Source organism: Tinamus guttatus, unplaced genomic scaffold (assembly GCF_059628265.1).
Source record: "Tinamus guttatus ecotype Peru unplaced genomic scaffold, ASM5962826v1 Tinamus_guttatus_pri_ptg001120l, whole genome shotgun sequence".
Classification (NCBI taxonomy): Eukaryota; Metazoa; Chordata; class Aves; order Tinamiformes; family Tinamidae; genus Tinamus; species Tinamus guttatus.
This window is the reverse complement of record NW_028289654.1, coordinates 291,612-315,712: the sequence shown is the minus strand read 5'-3', so window position 1 is coordinate 315,712 and position 24,101 is coordinate 291,612. Positions and strand designations below refer to the sequence as shown.

Genomic DNA, 24,101 nt, shown 5'->3' with positions numbered 1-24,101 from the left:
TCCTCAAAATATTAGGGTGGGGGTGAGGGGGTAAACTTTTTTTTCTTTTTTTTTTGTAAAAAAGAAAAAGGACTTACTTGTGTTACTTTTTCCATTGTTTCTTTATGGAGTATCTCAATCTGCCAAAATGCATCCAATCCATATGGGAAGACTGATCCATTATCACTCCACTTCAGATTTAATGTGGAAGTTGAAAAGTCAGGAGTTAAACTAAGAATGTGCGGAGCAAGCGGAATGAATGCTTGAAAAAGAGAGGGGAAAAAAGAGTCCATATTCAAGTCATTAGTCAGCAACACCAGAACACCAGCCCTACAGGTGTTTCATAGTCACACATCTCAGCTCTGAACTGGCTGGTAGCCATACAAACATGTAGGTCAACCTCTGTAATTAGAACAAGACAGGCTGTTGTTACTTGAATGGGAAGGTTCCCAGGAAAGCACAGGTGCTGATGAGTCATCAGATAGCATTTTCTTCTATCATTTCAGCATGTAGATGTGTGAGTAACTGATCATAAATATGACTCTTCATAATGCATTGCAAAGAAGACACTGTATTACCTTTCACAACTCTCACTCAGTGCCATCGAGATAAAAGAAACAGAACTACAGTTAAAGTGTACAAAGGAATACAGATAGGGAGGAGAAAGTAAAAGCTCCAAAGGAAGAAAGGGGTTTTGAAGACCAGAAGGAAAGAATGAACGAGGAAGGATGAGCCACAACAAAAGCAGGAGCATGGAGAAAGGAGAGCAAAAGCACATAGTGGAAGAAGTTTGAATGAGGCTCTGTAGAGGAAGATGAGGAACATGATTTTAAACTACCTGAAACATGAAAATCATGGCAATGACAGGAACAGTACAGAGATACTATCTAAATAGAAGTGTCTCTTGTATGAGTGGGCGGTCATGAAGCAAGAGACTGAGAACCCAGCAAAGGTTATGGTAGTTCAAGTAGATTTGGGTTGCCGCAGGATAAAATCTGCTTTTTTTTTTCAGTGTGTCATTCATCCAGTTTGGGTACTGGCCAAGGGGAACCTCTAAGAGCCTACAAAGTGCTGAGCACAGTCAGCACGCTACCTGGGATAACCTGTGAGGAGTGCGGCAGGCCCATCCTGCCTGGAGTCAGAAAGACACCCAGTATGAACTGCACACATTTTTTTAGATAAATTTTGTTAGTTTCTGACTTGCTCTCAGTTGAGGAGAAGACAATGGCAACTGAAAATGGAAGAGTTTGAATTCTGAATAAATAGGCAAACTGAAAACAAAGTCTAAATTATGAGTAAATGTGGCAAATGGTGCCAATGTTATCTTCAGCATGTGGCTGAGCTTACATGACTAGTAGAGTAGAAACTGGAAGAACCAGGGAAGTTGAAATTGAAGGATAAATAAGCTATCAACTAGTCCAAGTTTTGTTTTAAGTTTAAGTTTGAGGGGATACTCAGAAGCATCTAGTGATGCTAAATCTGACAGACAGGGATAGCAGAATTGAGACTCCACAGCATAATGCCAAAAGTTAATGCGACTGAAGAAGATTAAGGTTACAGGATGAGAGGAGAGGAAGATATTGTTATAGTAACAGAACAACTATAAAGATGTTAAAGGTGGAAGAGCACGCAGCTGATGTAACTAAGGGCAGTGAGCATGTGGGCAGATGTACCAACTGGCATAAGGGGCCCTCCTTCTGAACATAGAAGACAAAACTCAGAAATTTCCTTAGAGCCAAATCAAGGTACAGAGCTATTAATGTGATAGGAAGAGATACAGTGTGGAGCAGAGTTACCTCAGCCTAGAGATGCTTCCTTGCTCCACTTCTGGGAGGAAAATTAGGGGAAAAATGTGTCTAATGTATCTATGACTGCAGTACAAATCTAAATAATGTCTAAATAGTATGAATATATTTGCTTAATTTCATAAATGTCTGAACAAAATGGATGAGTTTGGTATACTCTAATAAAGTCCCATTAGCCGTGAAGTGATATAACTGTCCTTAAAATGTTACAAAGGACTAGAAATAAGCTACTTCATTCCGTAGTGGTTCAGCATTTAAGCATTGCCACTACAGATTTCATTCCACCTCTCCCAAAGCTGGTCTGAGCACTTCATGCCCAATATAGTATGCCATACTTCAAATCAGTAACTTATTTGCAAACCCTTCCTAATTTTCAATAAAGAAAACAACAGCAAAGAATAATTAAGTGCATGCAATGCAGTTGGATTTTGTTTTCTTCCTTACATTTTGCCTTCAATTTTTCTACTATGATTTATGAGTAGAGAGGTTTTCTTTACTCTGAAGGGGGAGAAAAACAATCTACTGCACATGGCTAGATGCATAGGGATTCTGCACATCAACATTCTACATTCGGGAATACTGCCAAAGAAAACTATAAGCACATACACTTCTGGAGCATGTCTTAACAGTGATCAGATAAAGACCTTATATACACATGAGAAAGCCAATACTTACAGATGTCTTTCTTGTGAATTACAAACTTTTTGGTGGCAAAAGCAGCTCCATAAATGCTGTTGGTGGTTATTATCACAGTGAAGGAGCTCTCTGAGACTGGAATCTCTACTCTTTTCTCCCTAGTTTTAATACACACTGGAGGGAGGAGGTCACTGAAAAGAGAGAGAGGATTAAGCAGGTATTCCAGCTAAGAGGAAGATGAGACGTTCCAGGTCATTTGTATAACGCAACTTCTCTGTAACATAAAGCAAGCTCTGTGTCAAGTCTGAGAAAGATTACAATTGCATGGGCTTTGGTTAACATTGGATTACCAAACATTCCCTTTTTTTTTCAAGTCACTTTATCATAGTGGTAGACTCTAGGTGCATAATGCAGCTACACAGTTGATAAGAGAACACCCCAAAGTGAAAAAACATGACTCTAACCAAAAGACACATTCCCGAATCCAACAGTCACCATGAATCAGAATTTCAAAATAAGCAAAAACCAATAAAACAAAAGCCAACGGTACCCTCCCCCTCACATTTCCTGGCTTCTTCTCCCACCTTTTCAGTTATGGAACATTGATGCAAGCATCCAGTCTCTGTCTCCCCATCACAAAAAAATATATAATATTTTTTAGTTCCCTTCTGCTGCTCAGCTGTAGAAAAAGATGAGGGGGGTGGGAGAGAGAACCAGTCGAACAGTGCTCAGGGCAAGGTGATCTGGTCTTTGTCTGGAGGTTGCAGATCAATATAGAGCATAATAATGGAGAGGTCAAGCCCTTTTGCTCATAATCATGGATATGTAGCTAGAAAGGAAAACGGTTTGGAAAAATCCAGATCTTCCTCTTGGAGGAATGATGGGAGGAAGGAAAGGAAAGATAACAATGCCAGACTTCCTGCGGAGGGACTATTACTCACTTAAGAACTGGAACAGGTCCTGGAACTCCTATCTGTTGAAGTCAAAAGCTTGGGCTGAACTTTAAAGATTCATGCAAGAGACTGCACTAGCAAAGGCCAGTGAAACTTGAGTGCTCAGAAAGGCTGCTCCTAATGTGTTATAGAGGTGCCATTAGAGGACGTCTGGGCAACTGAACCTCCCAAACTCTGCACTCCAAAACTATGCCTACATTGTCGCATATACGTATTTTTTTATAGAGATGATAGCTGTCAACACAGGAGGAATAACTAAACACAAAAAATCAAGCATATAGGCAGAAGAAGTGCAGCCAAGTCCTGGGGCTCCAAGGACAAGTTAGAGCTGCCTGAGGATTTACAGGAAGATAGTACAAATAACTGGACTGGGGGCAGGATCAAGACAAAAACTCCACAGCGCATAATAAGTATTTGGCAGACCCACAGCATGGGGATTGCACATGTAGTTCTCATTAGTGAAAAATATACTGAATAATTTTCTTTTTTAATGTTTTTCGAATTTTTTTCAACTCTCGTATTTTGGAAAGGCTAGTCTAAATGTGGACTCACTTTCATGTTTCCTCTGACATAATGATCTCCAGACAGATTAAAATTTATAAAGGTTATAAGACAACCACCAAGAGATTTTTTATGTTTTTCTACATGTGAAACTTGACACTTATGTGTTCTACCGCTTTGGCCCATAACACCAGGATTTGCTTCTTCCAACTATCATTTCCTTTTGAAATGAACTCAGTATGAAGATGTCCCTTATGAAATCTCTGAGCAAGGGCTAGGCAGACACACAGAGAACTCTGAAGAAATGAGAGCATCTTCCAGCCCTTCGAAGAGAGCAAGCAGGAGATTTTTGGCAGGATAATTGTTAGCATGAACAGATACTTTGCCAGAAGACCTGCCATTGCCTGAGTTAACAGTGCTTGAGGAGAGCAACTCCCAAGGAAAATTGGCTGGGACATGCTGAGAAACAATAGCATCACAAATTCCATGGGAGCGGACTGAAGAATAGCTAGACTTTCATCACAGGTTTGCAGTTTTCATTTAGGCATACATGGACTTACCTGGTGGCGTAACAAAAATCAGTTTGTCCATATCTTCCTTTGGAAGAGACATCCCAAGTACAGATCATTTTGTGTAAATTGTGCATTATACATTTCAAATTCTGTGGTTCCCCTGGAGAACCTGAAGCGGGATAACCTGAAGCGGGTCACATAATGCAGGTCAAAATTGACCAACTGTAAAACAAGCGTTACTGCTCATACCAATAGCCATTCTTTTAACCTTTTTACTGCATGTATTTTTGGACAATATCTTAAAAACTGGTGAATGACTTGTGTGTCTGAATAAAGGCAGACACTGCCAGAAGTACCCCCAAATTAGATTTATATTCATGTACATAATCACAGGCAGCTATTTTTTCCACTATACCTATTCCTGGCCTTCTTTAATAAGCAGGTTTTGGGCCAATGGCAAAACACAAGCCTTGATGATGAACTTAATGAGTTTTTTGCTCTCCTTCAATGCCCCACACCAAGGGCAATTAATGACAAGAGGGCAATTAGTGATAGTATGTCACAGGCAGCTGAGGTCTACAGCAAGAACACCTGAATGCAGATGTTCACACGGAGTATGCAGGTGACCACAGTCATGCTTCACCCAACTTTGCACTGGTTTACAAGATGCCGCCAGGTGCTGGAAAACAGAGTTCAGCCTAGTAGTACCACTAATTCTAGGATAGTGTGAGACCACAGAGATGACAATTTTTGGACGTATATATATTAGGAATGCAACATAGCTAAATGGTGTCAGTAAATAGGCTACAAAGAGAAATTAATTAGTGTATTATATCAAAATACACTCACCTATCTCTTGACTACATATTAAGCTTGTTAAACATAAAATAGCTAGTGCTAAAACACAGCGAAGGCTTGAATTCTTCCACATTCTTTTACTGTATGTTTTCAGAATGGCAGCTTCAAGCAGGAATAAACATCATCTTCCAACAAGCTGGTCAAGTCTAAAATAAAAACAAAAATAACCTTTGAAAACCCAGAGCTGGTGCTTCACAAACATCAGTTTTTGTTCCATCTCCTTCCTTTTCTCTAATACTTTCCTCAGGCCCAGTAACTTTTTTAGTTTTTTTTGTCAAGCAAACTTCATTCACTGTCCCAACCACTCCTTGATACATACTTTTTCAGTGAGGCATTTCGAAGATAACCTCAAGAATCACACACATGTAAAATTCAATTGTATGCAGACCTCCTTCAGGGCTATTTGAGGCCAGAACAGAATAAACATGGCAAGGTACTCTTTTAGAAGAGTGCTCTCCAGCTTGGAAGAAAGGTCACGCTCACAAAGTGTCCTAGGTACCATGAATGTAAATTTCCCCTGCTATGGACTAGGGCTTAAGGAGAAAGGAGACTCTGCTGCCCTGCCCTTTCTTTCCTCCTTCCTCACTCTGCATATTGTTGCTTCTCAAAGTTATGAGAAGCCTGAGACAGTGCAGAACTAGACTTGGTCATCCAAGACATTCAATCCAGTGTTAAATCATGATTCGGGGAGGAAAAAAAAGGCCCCAAACTGATAGTCATTTCTCTAACTCTGGATTTTTGTAGATGTAAATGTTGATCTTATGGTAAAAATCATTTGGAATATGAGCTGCAAAAGATGTTAATGTATTCTTTGAAGATTAGTGGGTTACATGTTTTTCAAAGTGAAGCTCCACTGTGCAGCAGGATCCGGGGAACACATTCAGTTCCACCCACACGTTGACCAACATCAGGCTTTATTCTCAACAAGAAAGCTGCAGCCTAAAGCCCAGCCAGGCTCTGATGTGTCACTCCTGAAATACACGAAAGGCTTGTACTCTCCCAGAGACCATAACCGTCATGTAGCACTGGCCCCTATTACACTGACAAAGAGCAGAAGCAGTGACTTTTTCACATAACAATACAGCTGAGCAAGTCTCTCCTACAGAACAGTTTTCTAAGCTACTTCTTGTAAAAGAAGTCTCAAGTCAAAAGGCTCCTGACCTTGTCTTAGAAGTTTTTTCCAAAGCTAGACATATATCATGGTAAGAAAAAAAAAAAGATTTCATTTAAAAGCCTCCTTAATTTTAAGGATGTCTTCCTTGAATAATTCTTCTGCATCGCTAGGAAGATGCTTCCTCATCCCTACAGTTAAACTCTGCCTTACTTTCTTGCTTTTAAAATGCCTCCCTATTCACTGTGCTGGGAATGCCCCAAATATTTTTCTGTCTATCACCAATCTGCTGGCACTGTGCTAGGACAAATTTATCAGCTCTACTTGGATAATCCAGAACTGTTTACAAAGGGGCTGCTTCTCTCTTGTTCTGCAATATCAAACTGAGGAAAAGGCGCCATCAACAAGGGACTGAGAGAGAAGCTACATAAAAGCTAGTGTTACCACTGATAGACAAAAAGATACTTAACAAAACAAAACAGAGTAAATAGCTTTAGTAATTATTTCATCTACATCATGTTTCCAAGCCAGCTGAAAACTCATTAAAATACATACTAATTCATTTAAGCCATACTACCCTAGATAGATCAAGACCTTCTTTTTTTACACTTTCCTAGGAAGTAATAGCCATGTCCTGAAACTTGTTAAAGACCAGATGTCAAGGTTAAAAAGTCCATGTTGAGGTCAAGATGCGTTAAGAATCTGCCAGCATTTAAAATATAACCATCTGGAGAGAGGAAGACTCGCCCTGGGTAGAGGGAGATTGAGTCAGAGAGCACCTAAGGTAACTTGATACCCACAAATCCATGGGCCCTGATGGGATGCACCCCAGAGTGCTACGGGAGCTGGCAGATGTCATAGCTACGCCGTTCTCCATCATCTTTGAAAGATCCTGGAGAACGGGGGAGGTGCCGGAGGACTGGAAGAAGGCCAATGTCATGCCAGTCTTCAAAAAAGGCAAGAAGGAGGACCCAGGCAACTACAGGCCAGTGAGCCTCACCTCCGTCCCCGGAAAAGAGATGGAACGGCTCATACAGGCCGTTGTCTCCAGGTACATGAAGGACAAGAAGGTGCTGAAGAGTAGTCAGCATGGATTCACCAAGGGGAAATCATGCTTGACTAACCTGATAGCCTTCTATGATGGAATGACCAGCTGGATAGATGAGGGGAGAGTGGTGGATGTCATCTATCTCGACTTCACCAAGGCTTTTGACACCGTCCCTCGCAACATACTCCTGGGCAAGCTCTGGCAGTGTGGGATAGATGAGTGGACGCTGAGGTGGATTAGGAACTGGCTGGATGGCAGAGCCCAGAGGGTGGTGATCGGCAGTGCAGAGTCTAGATGGAGGCCTGTAGTTAGTGGTGTCCCCCAGGGGTCAGTCCTTGGTCCAGTCCTGTTCAATTTATTCATCAATGACCTGGATGAAGGCACAGAGTGCTCCCTCAGCAAGTTTGCTGATGATACGAAACTGGGAGGAGTTGCTGATACCCTAGAGGGCTGCGCTGCCATCCAGAGGGACCTGGACAACCGGGCGGTGGAAAACCTCATGAAATTCAACAAGGCCAAGTGCAAGGTCCTGCACCTGGGGAGGAATAACCCCAGACACCAGTACAGGCTGGGGACCGACCTTCTGGAGGGCAGCTCTGCAGAGAAGGACCTGGGTGTCATGGTGGATGACAAGTTGACCATGAGGCAGCAGTGTGCCCTCATGGCCAAGAAGGCCAATGGGATCCTGGGGTGCGTTAAGAGCGTCTCCAGCAGGTCGAGGGAGGTTATCCTGCCCCTCTACTCGGCTCTGGTGAGGCCGCATCCGGAGTATTGTGTCCAGTTCTGGGCCCCACAGTACAAGAGGGATGTGGAACTGCTGGAGAGAGTCCAGCGCAGGGCTACAAGGATGATCAGGGGCCTGGAACATCTGCCCTATGAGGAGAGGCTGAGGGAGCTGGGCCTGTTCAGCCTGGAGAAGAGAAGGCTGAGAGGGGATCTAATCAGTGTCTATAAGTACCTCAAGGGAGGCAGTGAGGAGGATGGTGCTGGCCTCTTTTCAGTGGTGGCCACCGACAGAACTATAGGTAATGGCCACAAAGTGAAGCACCAAAAGTTCCACATGAACTTAAGGAATTTTTTTTTAACAGTGAGGGTGACAGAGCACTGGAACAGGCTGCCCAGAGAGGTTGTGGAGTCTCCTTGTCTGGAGATCTTCAAAACCCGCTTGGATGCAGTCCTGTGCCACGTGCTCTAGGTGACCCTGCGTGTGCAGGGGGGTTGGACTAGATGACCTCTAGAGGTCCCTTCCAACCTTCAGCATTCTATGATTCTATGAAATGCACACTTTCCCTCTCTGGTTTTATAATATGGCAGCATTCCAGGTTATAAAAGATAAGCAGGACGTGAATCATGCACATACACAAAAAAAGAAAAAAAAAAAAAGGAAAAAAAAAGAAAAAAATATTTTAAAATGAAAACTGAACACTATGCGGGAGTCTGGCTTTCCCCAATTTTGAGGAATTAATTTAAAAATCAGCTATTTATCTTACAAACGAAACCATCTGAGCTGCCTACCTCTGCCAGCACACCGTCTTGATGTGCATGGGAGAAAAAGGAAACAAAAAGAGAATGTTGAGATATTACATAATAAATAAGCATGAGAACACGGGGTCAGATTTTCAGTCCTTTGCAGCAGTCTTATTTTCTTTCTGCCAAACGTGAGTAGCAAAACTCTCTGCTCCCGGCTTCCTCCAGCTGCCTGACAAGAGCGCGGTCCTGCCAAGGCTGGGAAGACACTGCTACCTTGCGGCAACCGGGGCTCCTTCAGCTCTCCGAGGTGAGCTGGGATCGCAGGGTGCCACACACAAACTCGGTTCCAGGACCAAGGCTTTCACAACTTCCTTTGGAAAGCTCCTGGTCACAAACACCATCTCCAAAGCCAAGCACTTTGGCAATAGGTTTTACCAAAATTTGAAAGATGCTCCCCAGCAGGAGCAGCTCACACAGATCCCAGGACTCTTAAACGCTATGGAAATGCAAACAAGCAAACTGCAGACTGTGTTAGCTGGCAAATACTTCCAGGCAGCAATAAGCATGAGAAAGCAGCCTCACCTGGCACACGGAGGTAACAGAAGTCTTGGAAAGAGGGGTGCTGATCTGGGGAGGCTGCTGGTGTAAGGAGGGTACTGCCCACAGAATACATACAGGACATGGGCGAAAGAGGTTTGCAGTCAACTGCACAAGAAATCTGTGTAATCACTACTAGTCTGTGTACTCAGGTACCAAAGAGTTCATGGGCAATAGTACATGGTGGACAGCACAGTGCACATACACATACAGAAACTGGAAAGCCTAAGATCTGCCTAGGGAAAGAAATGCAAAGATTCAGAAGGAGCATTAGGCAAAGACTTTAAATGTAGCCAATGTTACAATCCTGAAAAGCATTTGGAAAGTACAATGCAAGGCTCCTTGAGGTTACTCACATTTTTAACAAAAAGGGAAACAAAAATATGGAGTGGCTTAACAGGAGGCTTGCTAGCTCTGCCAGGCCCAGAGAGGAAAAAGTGATGCTGAAGAGGCATATCTTGCAGGCAGACCAGTGTATGAAATGGGAGATCTACAGTCACTGTAGACTTTTTTTTAAAAATGTATTTTGCACATTGTTTCTTTCATCTTCGCTGAATTTTTCCTGTTTTTAATAAACACATATTGCAAATTGGAAAGTGTTAGTCTTACTGGAATCATTTGCCAAACCTTGCCCAGAATACATCACGCAAGAGCGATCCTCAAACTAGTGACTGCATCTGATGTTCCCAGGGTGAGATTTTCAGAAGTACAAAGACACTTTCAAAGGAAAATTGATTGCCTAACTCTTGAGTTTGGAAGTCTCTGTCCAACCTGATTAGCCACCAAGCATCTGGGTAAACACAAGCACATCCATCACTACCATGCAAAGAGCCCTGCTCTCCAGATGGGAACAATAGAAAACAAACTCTGCTGAAAAACACAGTCCTCCTACTACCAAAAACAGATTAAATATGTTTGGGGACAGCTTGTTCATGCCTTATTGCTGTTACATGTTAACCAAATGTGAATACAGATTGGCGCTCACCCTCAAAGTCTCATTAGACCTCAGAGCAGGAACGCTGGAGAGCCCTGGATCGCAGTCAAGTGTGTGCTGGCTTCACTTTGCAACCGTTATCCTCAGTGGAGTCTCTCCACCTAGCTGCAGTTTTCCATAAAGATTGTAAAACATCGTATTTTGAGACCTTGGCTCCTCGTTGCAAGTGAACTGAACCTGGGCAACGTGTTCAAAGGTTATTGCTGGGGTATGAGGACAGGCGAAGTATTATCAGATACACCTGACTTCCTTAGGAAATCAGCTCGAATTAACAAGCACAAATTCTTCTCCCATAAAGGTACAGATGGAAAACACCTAATCATCTTAACAAAGAACAAAGCAGAGGGGTGAAGGTTAAGGAACACTGTGGGCCAAATGAGAAGTTTTTATCCTCTTAGCCATTGTGCTGTGCAGCAGAAGGAAATTGCTATGAGCCATTTACACACTATTGTTTTAACCCATTCAGGATTTTGATCCTTAGTACAACTGCCAAATTAACAGTGCAATAAGGTAAAGGATTCAATATATGTATTTGCGTAAATCTGATAGAGCTACACACATTTCCTGAATTTGGTGACCTCATGGTCACACTTCCTTGAATTCTTGCACTTTGCAGCACAGCATGGAACAGGTACACTGACCAAAGATAAATATGTCAGATTACGTCACATATACAACAAAAGCATCTTATCTAGAATACTATGGCCATCCAATGCACTTTTTCAATAATCAGACAAAAAATATAAACATATATATCCATACTTTTTTGCAATGCATAAACCTAGAATCAAATGGAATTATACAGACAAACTTTCCCTTTTCTCCAGTATACTACTTCATTTGACTGATATGTAACTGAAAGAAAATGCAAATCCAAAATTCCAAAACCATGCATCATCTCTTGGCAATGCTAGGACTCTTAGAAGTTCTCAAGATAACATTTCCTCTGAAGATATGCTATTTGCCCACATTGTCAGTTATGTTTTACTCAATGTGAAGTTCAAAGCCTAGACCACCCTCACTCAAGCTCTGCAAAGAGGACTGCGAGAAAAAAAGTGCTGTTCTTTGGGCAAGTCATATATCCATATAATCCTGTCCCTTCAGCCTCCCTTCAGTTTGTACATCATCATGAACTGTTAACATTAAAGGAGTTGGGCTTTATTAAAGAAAGATTTCATTTTCCTTAATCTGGTAATGTGCAAAGATTTATTTTGAACTATGTGACCTTTAATCTTGGTTCCATCACAAGAAATGCCTATTTAGTTTTATAAGAGAACACTGGTAACTATTGAAGCAATTCCAAGTGTGTTTTTTTTTTTTTTTTTTTAAACAACCGACAATGACCCTAGGGGTTGGAATCATTCTTTGCTTACAGTGAAACCGGTGGTATTCGAATTATTTTTAAGGTGCAATGAACTAAAACCAAAGCAAGTCTGGCTTCAGGGATACAAAGACCATATAAATCGATCAAATGCTGAACTGTGGTTTTCACATTAAATAATATATTGATAATAATGAGCAACAGTTATGCAATACCCTTTTAGTGTGAATGTTTAAGAAGTCTTTAAGATATGAATCATTTACGAGAAACACATTTATTTTTTAGTAATTGAGGGAATGAGTGATTCCTGAAACTACAGATCTATATTTTCTGATAAATTCCCGTTGTATTAATCTTTCTTGTGATTTTAAAAGCTCTCATACCCTGCTGTATTTCCACCCTTAATGAGTACCCAGCATGTCACATGAAGACATATTGCGCCATGTCACCACATCTAAGCTACCCTTGTATTTGGATGACTGATGGTCTTCCTCTCCCTTCACTCCCTGTGAAATGTTGCAGTTTGAAAGCCGTAGTGGTAGTGGCGGTGGGGGGGGGGGGGAAGGAGATATCAAATCAGTATCGGATTCACGAACAGTCCGTGGACTGTAGGTCCGATCACCTTCCTAGGAGCGAATCGAGTTCCCAAATAGTGTGATCACCTATAAGCTCGACTCTGGCAGTATCGGATTCACGAACAGTCTGTCAACTGTAGGTCCGATCGCCTCCCCCCAAACAAGTAGTAGAGTTCACAAACAGTATGATTTATTCAAATGCAACATTTACAAAGCAAGTTTCGGATGTCAGTACAGGAAATTCTCTACTACAGCGTGGGGGTTTTAGCTAGCTCTGATGTACAAATGTGCAATCATCACTCACCCCAGAAGATGGGAGAGGGCTCTCAGTCTCGAGTCTCCTCAGGCAGCGTCCCGACCCGAGGGGAGGAAAGGGGGCTCAGCCTGTCGACTGAGCCAGGAGTTACGATGGAGTCTTCCCCCCTCACTTATTATCCTTAGTTCACCTTTTATACTTTTCTTTACATTCAGGTGGAGCTTGAGTGACTAGAGTCATACTTAATATTGTTATTGATTGGTGAAAAAGTTTCTCGCTTTCATTTATTGGTGCAGTCAATCGAAAATCTAGAGTGCATGCTCAGTGAGGAGTGGTCGTACTGTTGCAGATAGTTAGGGTCCGGCGGCCGGAAGATATCGCGCTGTACGGAAAGATAGGGCCCTTAATAGCCAATAGTGTTTAGTCTATGATGTAAGCAGGCGGATGTGACGTAAACCTTAGCTATATAACACCTTGTTATCCATCAATAAACGCCATTTGCAGCATCCTCATATTGGTGTCTGTGCTCTTTGGCCCAGGCACGGTTCGGGCGTGCCTGGCCGCCTCGGCGGACGGAGTCGATTGCCAATGTCAGGCAACAAGTGGTGACCCCGACGTGATACTCTGAGGCGGCGGACCGCAGGCGGTCGAGGGATCCGCGGATCATGGAAGGGATAGTCAAGGTCGTACTATCTGGTGCTCGGGAATGGGGGATTTCTATGAAATCGAACGCAGTTAAGAGCTGTATTGAGCGGCTCCTTGAAGAAGGGGCGGTTAACAGTGCCAGGGAAGTTTTATTCCCTCAGCACTGGCGGAGATGTACCACCGCGTTAACGGAATATGGTATGTCTAAAGGGAGTGCGAAAGATCTAAAGACATGGGGAGTGATACGGCAGGTCCTCCAGAGAGCAAGGGAGGAGAGGGAGACTTGGAGGGCAGCACGGGAGGCGCTCGGGAAGAGCGAAGCAGTGGGAGTGCAGACGGAGGCTGATGAACAGACCCTCTGCAAGCTTTCGATCTGGTGCAGAGAGAATGGGTTCAAAGCCGAGCCCCACCTAGTATTCAAACCCGATGTGAAAGCCAAAAGCAAAGTGGCCATCGGAGCCACGGCAGCCTTTGCAAGCACTTCAGGACCGGGACCTCCACGCCACTGAAAACCGCTGGTGTTTGGAGATCCATCGCTAACCCCCCCGCCCATGCCTGCCTCTGTGCCTGCACCTGCGGCGCCTACACCGTCTGTGCCCCCGCTTCCGCTTGTTAGATCGCCTTGAAAAAAGGAGAAAGGGGGACTGGGGAAGAGAAGGCGAATGAGATCAAGGAAACTTATGTTGCTGAAGGCTTGATGAAAGCCAGGAGGGAGGTGCAGAGGAATTTGATTCATCTTTTAAAAGTGGGGGTTGAAGAACTGTAATGCTTTAAGTGAGGACAGAAACCGTTATTAGGGCTATTATTTCTATTAGCTATGTTCATCTCTATTATGTGTTGTATCCTTTGTATATTGATGCCGACACGAGGTATGGTTGAAAGGTGGAAATTTGTATGATCTGTAGAGTCATAAAATTGTTGTGCGAAATAGAATCCAAGACCCTGAGAAAGAAGATGTTTGACTGCCCAGGCTGAGCGATAAGGAGGGCAGAGGCGGCTGCCCAGCCAGGCTCAGAGCCGACCTCCTCCAAAAGCAGCTGAAGGCGGCTGCTCGACCGGGCTTGTAGCCAACTTAACTGCAAACATCCTCTAAATTAGTTTGAAGTTCAAACACCCGAGAGGGAGGGAGATGAGAAAGGCAGGACCCTCAGACTGACGACTGGGACAATTTACTGGCATGTGCACCTGTGCACCCAGGAGGGAAGGTTATGTGACTGAAGGCGGAGTTTGTCCGCCCCCTGGTCTGCCTGCTGGCACGTACTGGCCCTATGTGGCAGGATGCACCGGGCATAAACAGACAGTGCAGAGAGAAAGGAGGGGTGAGACTCCTAACACTGAGACCCACGTTGTCTCTGCGGGGACGCCCGCTGAGTTAGGAGCCTGTCGGCAACCCTCTAATCTGCCAACTTGAGAGAATGTTCAATCTCAGTGTCCTGCTGACAACCAGTGGAACTCACTAGTGGAGTGCACAGCTACGTGAGGTCGTGCCACTGGATGGAAATTGTGTTTGTGCTGTTTGTATCTGTGGTCTTTAGATCTTTATTGCGTAATATATATCAGCAGAGAGGGCTAAATAAGCACAACAAGAAAGTGTAGAATTTGAAAACGGGAAAGTCAGGAATAACTCAGACTACGGCGTCCCCCCCCACCTCCCCCGCCCACCCCCCCCCACCGATGGAGGACTGGGAGCCGTACTCTGACATATCCTTGGACAGAGCTTAGGGGAATACTTGCTAATTGATTTAAAAGATTGTTTTTTCACCATACTATTACATCCTGAGGACCATGACATAGTGGAACGTATGAACCAAACGCTGAAATGCCAGCTATTAAAAAAAAAAAAAAAAAAAAGGAGAATTGGGAATTATGCCTGCAGAAAAATTGGCAAGAGCAGAATATGTTTTAAAATTTTTGAGATTGCCTTGCCCCAGGATAGCCTAGTCCCTCTGATGGTCAAACACAGGGCTGGGCTAAAGGGAGCCCTGACAGAGGTAAAATCGGGTCCGTGTAAGGTGATGCTGAGAGACGGTGATGCTGAGAGACTGGAACACGGGAAACTGGATGGGACCCTTGGGCTTAATAACCTGGGGAAAAGGGTATGCTTGTGTCATTACAGATACTGGAACCAGATGGGTGCCAGCGAAACGGGTGAGACCTTGCCTGGAAGCAAACTCGGATACATCAAACGTAGCAGGCAGGCAGCTGGTACCCTAGCTGTGGAAGGCGTGAGCCTGCAGAAGAACAACATGGGAGGAAGAAGTGTTACTGTTATTATTAGCTGTATATTGTGGCTTTTAGGAGGTAATATTACTTTTAACGCTATTATAGAAGCTGATGCTACTTTTAACACTAATGGATATGTTATGCTGCTTAGGCGTATTGTTAATTATACCCAAATTAAGAGTTGTTGGCTTTGTGGGACAGCGGATCAATTGATGCACTGGTGTTAGGTATTCCTTAAAGCGACTGGACAGACCTGGACAGACCTGAATCCATATAGCCTACTCAATACATCATATCAGTGCACACAGGAGAATGTCGCAATGGAAGGAATGCTCTGAACTCCCGATGCACCTCATGGTCGTCTCCAACCCAATCTCGGTGTTTGCCCTCATCATGCAGTGGCAAAAGAAAAAAGGGGGAGAAGACTACCTTGCAGTTTTAGAATGGATTTTCTCCTCAGTTCAACCGCGCAAGAGCGTGACCCCTCGGTTGGAAGCGGTGGCTCACATGGTCTGCTGTGGGAGAACTCGGGTGCTGGCAGTCTCGGGGGTGAGCCAGCGGCGATCCACCTTCCCCTGCAGGCGGCGGATCTGAAATGGGCCCTGTGGCACTCCACTGCGCTGCAGCTAGCGTTCTTGGAGTTCCCTGGGGAGGTGACTTTGGAAAGGCCTGCAGGAAAGCTTGGCCACTTCCTCACCAGCTATTCGTGGGTAGGAAGACCAAAGTGTGTAGAAAGACCTCCGTGCGATGGCCTCACGGTATTCACGGATGCAGAGAAAACCTCCAGAAGGGCGGCCATCACCTGGAAGGAGAAAGACCTATGGAAAGCCCACACCCTACAAGCGGTGGAAGGTGACTCGTTGCAGACTTTAGAATTGGCGGCTGTCGCATGGGCGCTGATGCACTGGAAGGACACCCCGTTGAATATTTTTTCGGACTCCCTGTACGTCCTCGGAGTAGTACAGCGAATTGAGGATGCTCTTTTGAAAGAAACTCATAACCAACGATTGTTCCAGCTGTTTCTACAAATCAAAAGAGCTGTGAGGTGGCGTTTCACGGCATTCTGTGCCATCCACGTCCGGAGTCATCAATGGACACTAGGTTTGGGAGAGGGTAACAATCGGGCTGACCAGTTAGTGAGCTTGGTGCGTGAACATGGGCCACTGAATCGTTTTGAAATCGCCCGAATTGCTCATGAACAGTTCCACGCTAATGCCAAAGGCCTGACCTGGATGTATGATATAACTGTATCCGATGCCTGTGGAATTGTGCAGGCCTGTCCCCAGTGTAGTCATCATGGGCCAGGTCTGGGCATTGGTGTGAACCCCGGGGGCCTGAAGGCATTAGAGATGTGGCAAATGGACATCACACATGTACCTGAATTTGGACGCCTCAAGTATGTCCACGTGTCCATAGACACCTACTCTAAGTTTGTGTGGGCCACAGCGCAGACCGGTGAAAGGGCCCTACATGTCTGCAGGCATCTAACCACATCTTTTGCAGTCATAGGCTCGCCCGAGCACATCAAGACGGATAACGGTCCGGCCTATGTCAGTGAGTCTGTCCGATGCTTTCTGATGCTTAACCTGATAGCCTTCTATGATGAAATGACTGGTCAGGTGAGGGAGGACCGAGTGAGGGGCCGAGAACCAATCGGAGCGACCGTTTGAAAAAACGCGCCTCGGTGAGTAGGAGGCAGGGCGAGCTAAGGAGGGGGGAAAGTAGGCGGGGCTGGAGCCCAACGAAAAAGTACAGGAGCCCGGGAGTGACCAGTCAGTCGAGTTCCAGCTCCAGCTCCGGCTCGGACACTAGTGAGGATGGGTGACCCACAACTGATTCGAATTTGGGGAGGGAGAGAAGGAAGGTGAACGGGGCTGGGAGCCAAAGAACTAGGAGCCAGGGTATTCCTATTCGAATTGGAAAGGAGCCGCGAGGGGAAGAGGCCCCTCTCACGGACTGGAAGGAAATAAAGATCGCGTGTGCCGAGTGGGCCCCATCGACCGCGCTAGCGTTCCCAGTCCGGGTGACGGAGGCGGGACAGAGGGTCTACTCGCCGATAAAATCTAAGGATGTGCAAACGATTGTTAAAGCAATTGCGGATAAAGGGATTAATTCTGCCATGGTCTCAACCCTCATAGATGGTATCTTCGGGAGGGACGATATGCTCCCGTTTGATATAAAGCAAACTTGTAGACTAATCTTTGATGGAGCAGGGATGATCGTTTTCAGACAAGAAGGGGAAGACAACTGTACAAAGTGTTTAGCCCAAGTAACTGGGGCAGATCACCCATTACACGGCTCCAGCCTGCAGCGGTTAATGGGTACAGATCCAACAATGATTACCCCCCAGGCGCAGGCCCATGGCCTGCGGGCCCATGAAGTTATGGCAACTACTCGTGCGGCCAGAGAAGCTATTCGCACAGTCTGTAGAGTCGTTGCCAGACCATCACCATGGTCCTCGATAAAGCAAAGTGAAAGTGAGAGCTTTACACAATTTGTAGATCGTCTCCAAGCAGCGGTCGACTCTTCGGCCCTGCCTGCGGAGGCAAAAGGCCCGGTCGTAGCGGAATGTTTACGCCAACAATGCAATTCCGCAACCAAAGAAATCCTGCGATCATTGCCGGTAGGGGCAAGTATCGCAGACATGGTTAAGCATGTTGCAAAGGAAGAGCATCTGACCCCAATTCAGGCGGCTGTTCATGCCGCAATAGCCAACGTAATGACATGTTCTAAATGTGGCCAGGCAGGCCATGTTGCAGCAAACTGCCCTTGGCTGGGGGACTCGCTGGCAGCACTCCCCCCATGCCAAGATCGACCCAAAGGTCACTGTCAGGAAAGATGGCAGAGTCAAGTGCTGCCCGCTTAAGTCTATTAAACCAGACCTTCAAGATAAAACTAATGAAAATTGTGAGTTTCTGTTCACAGGACCGGATCATCGGACGCCCCGGTAATAGGCGTCCCGCCCGAGCCTGTGAGTTCCACACCGACCGAATCCAGAAAACAACAAAACAGCCTTCACAAGAGGGGGCCGCGATGCCTTTGCATGATCTTAATTTTGCAGCTTGTCACTATAGGACAGGTAGAATCACATCAGCCCTTTAAATGGGTACTTGAACAGATGGAACAATCTCGAGCAATTAGTACAAAAGTAACTACAGGGTCACCAATCTTCGATGCCATGCCTTGCCGGCCGGCGCCCATTGAACCCTGTTCCAAAACGCAGCTGGTACGAGGGTTGGTTCGCGGGTTCGCTGTGGTTAACCACCCTGATATCCACCTTGATAGGGCCGATAGCAATGATCATGATGACACTGATCTTTGGACCCTGTATATTGAATAAGCTCATGCGGTTTGTCAAGAGTCGGCTAGAGAAGGTTAACATCATGTTAGTGGAACGCCGACAACGGCTTTAAGAATATATCCACTCAGTATTACCCTCAAGTTATCCCAAGGTACACCCTATTCCTACACCCCTGGTATTACCTGTCATCCCCTACCTTCTACGCGCCTTCTTCTTTGTGTCTTATGTTTTTATGTCAAGTTTATGATACATAATTTTGAGATTGTTATAAACTATAAGCATAGTATAATATAATACTAAGAATAAGTAAGAGTAATATAATAATAAGAGTAAGTAAGTAGAATAAGATAAGAATAAGTAAGAATAAGATAGTTATATTTTAGCTAGTTTTGTTATGCATAGGGAGGGGGGAGATGTTGCAGATAGTTAGGGTCCGGCGGCCGGAAGATATCGCGCTGTACGGAAAGATAGGGCCCCTAATAGCCAATAGTGTTTAGTCTATGATGTAAGCAGGCGGATGTGACGTTGTAAACCTTAGCTATATAACACCTTGTTATCCATCAATAAACGCCATTTGCAGCATCCTCATATTGGCGTCTGTGCTCTTTGGCCCAGGCACAGTTTGGGCATGCCTGGCCGCCTCGGCGGACGGAGTTGATTGCCAATGTCAGGCAACATCGTACCTTGCAGGCGGGTAACTTTTGGGATGGAGGTGTGGTTTTCACATTATAATGAGCAAAGTTCAAGCAAAGTTCATCTGAAAGGAGTGATTTGCCACCTTTGCTGGCTCAGCACCAGACATGTTATCATATATCTCCCATTGGACAGCCACTGTGCAGCTTATCAGCAGCCCAGCACAGGGAGTGCAACAGAGTTTGGCCGCGGTGTCTTCACTCCACTCCAGCCTCCGTTACTCCCCTTTGCAGCTGCGAGGAGGGCAGATTGTGTTGCCCAGGGAACCGTGGAGGAGCTGAGTCCGTGCGTACCAACCATCCTGGAAGTGGCAACTGTGGATCACCCCAAGCAAGGTTCTGTAATACCAAAACTTCTCCAGCCAGTCCTCAATCCACTTCACTGTCCACTCATCCAGTCCACACTTCCTAAGCTTTCCTAGGAGGATGTTATGAGGATGTCACTTTCTGAAGGATGAGTAGAAAAACAGGGGTGTGCGCTGGGGGAGGAAAAACTTCCTTGAATTTTACACACAGAAATAATTCCAGCTTTGCTATCTTTGTTTAACAGGCTTCTTCCTTCCTGCTATTATTAGTAAATCTCACGGTTTACTTCTCTCAGTACTGGGTTGGCAGATGTTATACAAAAAAAGAAGGACTTCTCGACGATTAGCTCCTGCCTGCAATAAATCCTCAATATCTACACATTAGCATGGAAACATCTTTTCCGGTGGAAGGCTACTCATCACATTTTTCATGCGTTGTTTCTGATATGCTTAGCGTTTTTGTTTCGTGGCTCAACAATGAAGCAGCTATTGTTTCCCAAGGGCTGAGCCAGTCTCCCTGTGGGAACAAGGAACATGCGGCAATTCCCAATGCTCTCTCTAGTGGCTGCCCAGCAAGGTGGCTAGGGGACACAGCGGGGGCAAGGGTTCTTCTTCCACATAGAAGATAAAGTTAATTGATACAATTATAAGACATGTTCTGCTTCATTTTTAGCTTGTTTCAGTCTCTCTCTCTTCCCCCCCCCCTTAGGAATATTTTTGTTCTTTGTGCACTTCATCAGGTCCTGTCAAATATATAATGTTTGACTCACAAGGCAAAACACTTCTTATTTGCTAATTCCATAGATCTGCAAAACCTCTTGCAAAACCTCTAGTGCAAATTTGATGGTATGAACCACCAACATCCCACTTTTTTTTTTATTTTGTAAAATGCCCTTCTGCGAGATCTTTTGCCAATCTCACCAGAAATCAAGTTCTTAGAACACACCATTTAAAAACACCACCTCAAATGTCTTTGGAGAGTACTCTGCCTTTCCCTATTCTGCAGTCTTGCATACTAAACAGCTACATACCAGGTCTCGTGTGTGCCTCAGGGCATAAATATTTGACTTTAGAACAATATACATGGAAAATTTTGTGAGCTACAGAAGAGATTAGAAAGATTGGAGATCCATATAAGTACCAGGAATGTAAGTGGCAAGTATCTCTAAGATATTTTTAAAAACTGAGAAAGTAAAAAACACTCAAATATCATTAACAATGCAAAGATCAAGGCACATTCGTAAGAAGAGATCAGCTGGAGAAGATTATTAGCCAATACTTATTGAATTCTTATTAAAGGCATTAGTTCAGGCTTAAAGTATTCAGGTATAAAGTCATTAGCACAGGTTTGGACTGTAGCATCCTATTTCACACATCACATGAAAGAGGCTGGTGACGCTACCAGTGATCACCTGTGCCCACTGCAGAGCAGGTATTTTAAAGCCCTGAAGTGCTGTTTGCAACTGTTCAACTAACTCATTTATGTAAGATAACAAATCTCAGTAACCACACACATGCACATACTGCTCCTGAATCTGCAAATCTGTGAATATAAAGTTATGCATAAGCTTACGTTTGCTGCTCTTGGCAGGAACCCAGCCGCAAGAGCCTGTGACGGTTTTAGTCCTTACTCTTCAGTACAGAAGAACTGAATGGTGGGAGTCACGTTCAGTACCTAAAGTTAAAAGATGCATATATAATCAATGTGGATGTATCAGAAAAGATGTGGAATTATACATATATCTTCTCTGCTCAACATGCAGAAGGGAAAAATAACACTATTTTGCTCAAAGACTGTTAACAACCTAATTTTACAAGCAGTTACCATTAACACTGAGCATTTGCTCCCCTAGCCTTCAATAATCACTGCCTAAACTCATCTCCAAACCAGTTACCTGCCGATCAGCAAGTAAGCATACAGGAGGGCAAAAGGATAATAAACAAGAACCTGTATTTTTCTCAAGGACATGTTAATTGCAAGTTAACACCAGCTGCACCTCTCATTATTTAAAATATGGGGAAGCAGATGGAAAACCTTCAAATTTATGAGCTATCACAGCTCAGTCAAGTAAGTGTATAAAAGCTACTGAAAATAAGAGTCTTCGCAATTTAATCTCTGAGGGCAAGGTAATGAAAAAAAAAAAAAGATCCAATAATGCAAGAGAAAAAAAAAAAAAAACATTAGCAATAGAAATGGTTTAATCCAGTACAAAGTTCATTCATATGCAGAATCAAATGGAGTAGAGCAGTTCAGGTCTGGGAGATGGTCTGTTGTTGCAAAGCCTAAAACAATGCAACTATTTAGTTTAATGAGGTTATTCAACTACAGTCCTCAATTACCTACATGGAGAAAGGATTTTAGCATAGTCCACATAGAGATTCAAGGAAGACTTGATGAACTGCAGTAAATCTAAACTAAAACTAAAAGTGCATACTTTTAAAATGTACTAATTAATTAATTATTGGCACGGTTTTTCAAGGATAGGATGAATTGCTTGAAATCTTAAAGGTAAAACTGGATGTATTCCTACAGGATTTCTAAACAGGGCTCAATGCAGGACTTGCCAGATTATTCTTGGGTTCACTTTACATCAATGTCAGACTAAACTAGCATAAAAATCCTATAGATCTTTAATGAAAAAAAATGTTTTAATGCTGAAGGAAGATAATCTACAGAGGATATAATGTTAATTTTGTATTAAAATTAATCTTATCATAAATACTATGTAAGTTTTGGTCAAAAATATATTTTTGGAAATTGTCTAGCATTTCAAAAAAGAAATAGATCAATCACATTTAAATCAGAGGAGAAGACTGTTCTATATTGGGAACTGTGACAATATTATTCTAGCGGATGAATTATGAGTTACGTGCCTAGAGACTGGCATACTAAAGATTTCTCATAGCCATGACCTTTGGAGGAGTACAGAGCCAGGAGAACGAGGGGGAAAGGAAGAGGAACAGGTAGTCTCTAGGGAACAGATGTTTTAATCCTCAGAACAAGCAGAAACTCTAAACAAAGTGAAAAAAAAAAAAAGTTCAACATTTATGTCCACAGCACACACACAATATTTTGGGCCCTGTTACATATTACTCAAGACAACAGTGAAGTCTACAACATAAGTAAGTCAGAGTTTCTCTCCCTAGGATTAAACATTAACAATTTATCTCCTTAGTTTTAGCTCTAGAGTGGCTGTAAAATCTCAGAGGTCAAGCATCTCCTCTGCCACAGAGTGCTAAACTTGATCCAAAATATGAAATATTCTGAAAATTAGTAGTAGCTGGAATACATACAGCTTACACGCACCTTTGAGCTTCAGAGCCTGCAGAAGCCCCAACTATAGTACTGACCACTATAATTCTCCTCTGAAGTTCATCTGACTTAGGCAGCATTTTTGCCCTGTGGTATTATTAACACCAATTATTTGAGCAAGTTATTTGTAGCTCTGTCCTCACAGATTTTATAGCTAAGACAGGCCCATTGGATCACACAGTTCAAGAAGGACACGTCCATGGTCAGCCATACAAACAGGGTTACATCACATAATGAGCAGCTGAGCTGTCCTGGCACAAGACCTTTTGGTCATCGCTTAAATCTTGATCTGAAAGGAAGCAGGGCTACAGGGCTAGGGCAAATACCAGCAGACAGCCCCAAAAGCCAACTATCTGCCCACTGAGCAGAGCTATGGCCACATCTCTCTCTCCTATAGGATTTTTAAGATATTTGGGATGTGCAGTGCAACTCTCACACATGCAAGTAATTTGAAATGTAGCTTGTAAAATTACAGAAACGACACATATCAGAGATGCCCATGCTGCTAGTAGACTTTACTACAGAGGTTTAGTAAACTTCACCTCCAGCCTAAAGACAGCTGACAGTTTTGTCTTCACACTACTTGGGACCAATATGGCCAGGTATGGATTAACCCAGTAATCACTTCACAGCTACTGGTCCACATCACCATCTGGCTCCAAGGAAATTTTTTGTGTGTGTTTCTCAGTTCGAAGTGCTCTAATTAAAGAAAAACTTGTTTCTAAAGCTTAGGTTGGAAATGTGTTGCATGCCCAAGGGCACAACACGAGGGACATTCAAGGATATAAAATCAGCTGGAGTAGAGCTAGCTTGCTTCCCTCGTGGTGCTAGTCAAGCCTGCCATAGTCCATGCTCAGGCCATCCAGAACAGACCTTTAACCATGCTATGCAGTCAGCTCAGCCTGCATTTCTTCTAGGAGGAAAGGTACTGATGCACTTAAGGAGCAAAACTAGCTTAGATGGCAGAGGCCCAGAAACAAAACCAGGGAGCATCTTAGCCCGAATG

General features: G+C 43.9%; 1 protein-coding gene across 1 annotated transcript in view; it reads right to left on the bottom strand.

The window, feature by feature from the left end:
• LOC104577433 (leukemia inhibitory factor receptor) overlaps positions 1 to 5,401 on the bottom strand; it is a 36,552-nt gene extending 31,151 nt beyond the window's left edge. The window contains 4 exon segments of the mRNA XM_088538628.1: positions 78 to 241; positions 2,460 to 2,611; positions 4,435 to 4,555; positions 5,236 to 5,401. Coding sequence (XP_088394754.1) covers positions 78 to 241; positions 2,460 to 2,611; positions 4,435 to 4,555; positions 5,236 to 5,317 — 519 coding nt within the window. The 5' untranslated portion in view covers positions 5,318 to 5,401.
• Between the last annotated feature and the right edge of the window lie 18,700 nt (positions 5,402 to 24,101).